The 4,026-nt window shown below is 31.7% G+C and overlaps 1 protein-coding gene across 1 annotated transcript; it reads right to left on the bottom strand.

Annotated features, from left to right (window-relative positions):
* Positions 1-1,396: 1,396 nt before the first annotated feature.
* Positions 1,397-3,106, bottom strand: Cpr49Ad (Cuticular protein 49Ad). The gene is made up of 3 exons (XM_017627336.1): positions 3,045-3,106; positions 1,693-2,152; positions 1,397-1,518 (listed from the first exon to the last, which is right to left on the bottom strand). The coding sequence occupies exons 1-3, from the start codon at positions 3,060-3,062 to the stop codon at positions 1,445-1,447; spliced, it is 552 nt and encodes a 183-aa protein (XP_017482825.1). The 5' UTR covers positions 3,063-3,106; the 3' UTR covers positions 1,397-1,444.
* Positions 3,107-4,026: the final 920 nt, after the last annotated feature.

Here is a 4,026-nt window from a genome sequence, read left to right as displayed (position 1 = left end):
TCAGTTCACAGCTAAAACTCAACGCAGCTTTTTAACGAAAATGTAATTGCCTAGCGATCAGCTGCAGCTTTTCTGTAAAGTATTTAGTAAACACGCTGTAAAGTTTTTTGTAAGATACCTGCATATGTACATTAGACTGCATCACCAAAAAAAGTTGCGGTTTTTCCGCCGGAACTACAAAATTTATTATATTTTAAGACGTCCACCAAAATATTTCGGAAATATATTAACACTTAAGCGAGCTGGACCGATTTGAAAATACCTCCAAAAATGGAGTTTTTTATGAATAAAAATAGTTTCTTAAAGAACTTTTCGAAAAAGTCCCCTCAGATGATAAAACAGATTAGGCTTAAAAGATCTGCATAAAAATGTTTAAAAATATTTTCAGCGGAATCGTAAAAATGAGTTTTTTGATGCTGTTTTTTTTACTTTTTTCAAAGATTGATTTACGGAAAACTTCAATAACTTGGCCAAAACTATTCTGATTTAGACTTATGGGATCTCGGTAGAAAGGTATTTTCCCACTATTTTTATTTATCTGCAAAAAAAGTCCTTCGTGTCCCAATTTTTTTGTTTTCAAATACCAACACATCTTAATTCAACTTTGAATGATATTCGTTCACCCTACCTTACTCTTTCAGCCTTTGAATGAGCTTGTTAGCAATGAAATAAAAAGGGTGATACCTCACAAGTCTAAATCGGATGAGTTAGTTTCAGTTATTCAAGTTTTTCCTATACCAATCTTTGAAAAAAGTTAAAAAACAGCATCAAAAATCTCATTATTACGATTCCGTTCAACATTTTTTTTTTTTTATTTTTTTGTAATTTTTTTTAAGCTTAAATCGTTTTGTCATTTGAGGGAATTTTTTCAAAAAACATCTTTAAGAAACTATTTTTATTCATAAAAAGCTCCATTTTTGGAGGTATTTTCAAATCGTTCCAGCTCGCTTAAATCTTAATATTTTTCCGAAATATTTTGGTGGACATCTTAAAATATAATAGATTTTATAATTCCAATGGAAAAACAGTACAGATTTTTTTTTTTTTTTTTTTGTATGGGGAGTGATGCAGTCTATTGTACATATGTACAAATACACGAAAAAAGTACTATGTAGTAGACCAGGCTATCAAAAACCTCTTTTATTTTATATTGACCTGCCCAGGCTAGCGCATTCTTTGTATGGTTGTTAATCTTAAAAGTTAAAGCGTTAATGTAGTTACGTAGGAGCAGTTACTTCAGTGCTAAAGCTGATGATGATTTACTAAATATGAAATGTTTAATTTCCGACAACTTAAATAAGTTTGAACATCATGTCTTTTCTAAGATTTTATTAAAATGCTAATTTCATTTATTTAGATTTCAGGTTTTAACCAAATTTTGCAAGTCATTGTTTATTATTTTTTTTTAGGTCTTCGTGAATCCGCTGCGATCTTGATTTACCTCTCAATTCTGGCGAGTAATGACAATATCAGCAGGCTGTTGGAGGCGTGCAAAACGTTCTGCATTAAGGCCATCATCTGTAGAGATCAATGAAATTAGTTTTAGATATTTGTGAAAAAAAATAGTAAATACTGCTTGCTTGGTTAAACTGAGGGGAATATGTAAAATATAAAATTTGTGGAAAGATGAGTTGTACATATGTATGTACGTATGTATAGAATTTAATTTTAAAAACCTCCAAGTATACTTACAAGTAATTGTTGGATGATAACCATTCTCATCGGCTGTGTACTTGACAATCACACGCATGCCATCGGGCGAGACGTAGGAGTAAGAACCTTCTACCACTTCCTTTTGCTCTTCAGTGCCCACCTTCACAGGTACGCCACGCTCTTCAGCTTGTATGCCATTTTCAGTTTCATATGAGTATGTATAGGTGCCGCCATGTTGCAATTCAGCATTTTGTGCGATAATTCGCGCCTGAGGAGCGGCTATGTCTGGATTATATTTTTTAAACAAATTATCATAATATTCGCGATTGTAATAGTCGCGATTTCTAAAAAATCGGTTCTGGTAATAAGGATCATTGTAGTAAGGATTGTAACGACCGCGCGCATCCAAAAGCTGTGGGCTATTTCTTGGTGTTGTTGTGGTCGATTGAGCCGTTGCTAAGGTGATGCAGACCAAAGCAATGAGGCAAATCAGGTGAAGCTATGAAAGAGATTGGAAAATGTTTTTTAAAATTAGCAAATGCATATACTAAGTGTTAACGTATATGTATGTGTATTAGGGAGGTTCTTAAAATATCAACATCATGGGGCGCCTCTTTATTTTATTATGCGTACAAAATAAAGACATGCCCGCAAATTTTAAGATTTAATTTAAAAATATATGGGGATCGCAACCAGAGTTTAAAAAAATTTCTTCTTTTTTTAATCTTAAAAGTTTTACTAAATTTTATATTTGACCAGCGTGTGCATAGGACTTAATAATATGTAAAATTTGTCAAATTTCAAGTCAAAACTTTGTAGAATTTATGTGATGAGAAAATAATAATTTTTTCAAAGTCTGATAGCGACCTCTAAAACTTTTTTTTTTTAATTTTGATATTTTTGTAGATGTCCTTATTTTGTGCGTAGAACAAACACTGCCGAAAAAGGTATTGGCACAGAGTTTTTCATAATATATGCAAAAATTTTTATTCAAATTTTTTATATAAATATGGTTCACTCTACACCAAAAAAACATAAAAGTAAAAGTATCTAAACTTTGCGCAAAACTCGGGAAAACTCAATAAATTTTAAATTTATTGGGCTGCAAAAATACATACTCCGAAAAATTCTAAAAACTTTTTTTAAAAATCTGAAAATTTCCATTAAAATTTTCCTGAGATTTGCACAAAGTATATTATATATTATATTTTTATGTTTTTTGTTATAGTCCACATTTTTATTAAAAACTAGCGTAAAAAAATAAAAAGTTTTGCATGTATTTAAAAACATATTTTCTGCGCCAATACTTTTTTCCTGCAGTGTACACATACAATATTTCGATGTTGATATTTTAAGGATCACCCTGTTGTATGTAGTATATTTCAAAGTACTTTTACAAGATTGCTCATTTCTCCGTGTTTTTTGCACTTTCTCTATAACTCCAAGGATGCGATCTCCAGTGAGGTTGTGTCGAAACTGTTGAAATCCAGCACTAAAACACGCATTTTATACCTTTAATTCTGTAAACTATAAATATTCCCTCAGAAAATATTTTCTAATTTATGGCACCCAATTTCAGCATAGACCGTAAATTAGCGCAACATCCATACACATCTACACAAGCCCAAACATATACACACTTGCAAGAAAAATGTTACTGCCAAACCCGCTGAGACCAAAAATACATTCATTCCGATCTACTAATATACATTTTTTTTTATTTTTGGCAAATTCATTCATTTTTAAGGTAACTAATTTCCGTTTAAAAATGTCTTTAATGAATTTTCTGTAAATTTTGCTTTGTCAAGCAAATAAACATCCACCACCCATATACAAGCACATGAACATGCTTGTTCAATGGCCTAAGCCATTTCGAAACAAATTTACTAAAAGTTATCACAATTCACGTTCGTATTTTAGAACATCTCATATGCAAATATTGCACAGCGGATGTGACGATTGTAAAAATATTTCAAAGCACCATGTTGCGCGAATGAAAAAATTTGGATTTTTTGTGTTTTTTTCCCCACCGGCGCATAATACTTTTACGCCTTTTTTAACTCCATCCAATTAATTGGCGGTGGCAATGTTGATGAGCTGCCACGCCACGAAATTCGTTCATTTATTATCTTACCTTTTAAGCTTTTATGTATGTACATAAATCGGAAATTGTATGTGGCTGCATAAGTACATAATATTTGATGTTATTTTTTTTTGCTATTTGTTACTACATTCAAACATACTTTTTTTTGCATACGAGCAACATGCGTTTTGTGGGCTTGAATTCTCCAAATTGATGATTTAATGGTCAATGTGTCATCGATTTCAAATATTCGCACACTGGTGGACAGCAGGCACCCTCGTTTTAATGCT

The sequence above is a fragment of the Rhagoletis zephyria genome, unplaced genomic scaffold (genome assembly GCF_001687245.7).
Source record: "Rhagoletis zephyria isolate East Lansing unplaced genomic scaffold, Rhagoletis_zephyria_1.1 Rzeph_scaffold_05187, whole genome shotgun sequence".
Classification (NCBI taxonomy): Eukaryota; Metazoa; Arthropoda; class Insecta; order Diptera; family Tephritidae; genus Rhagoletis; species Rhagoletis zephyria.
This window is presented reverse-complemented; position numbering and strand designations above follow the sequence as displayed.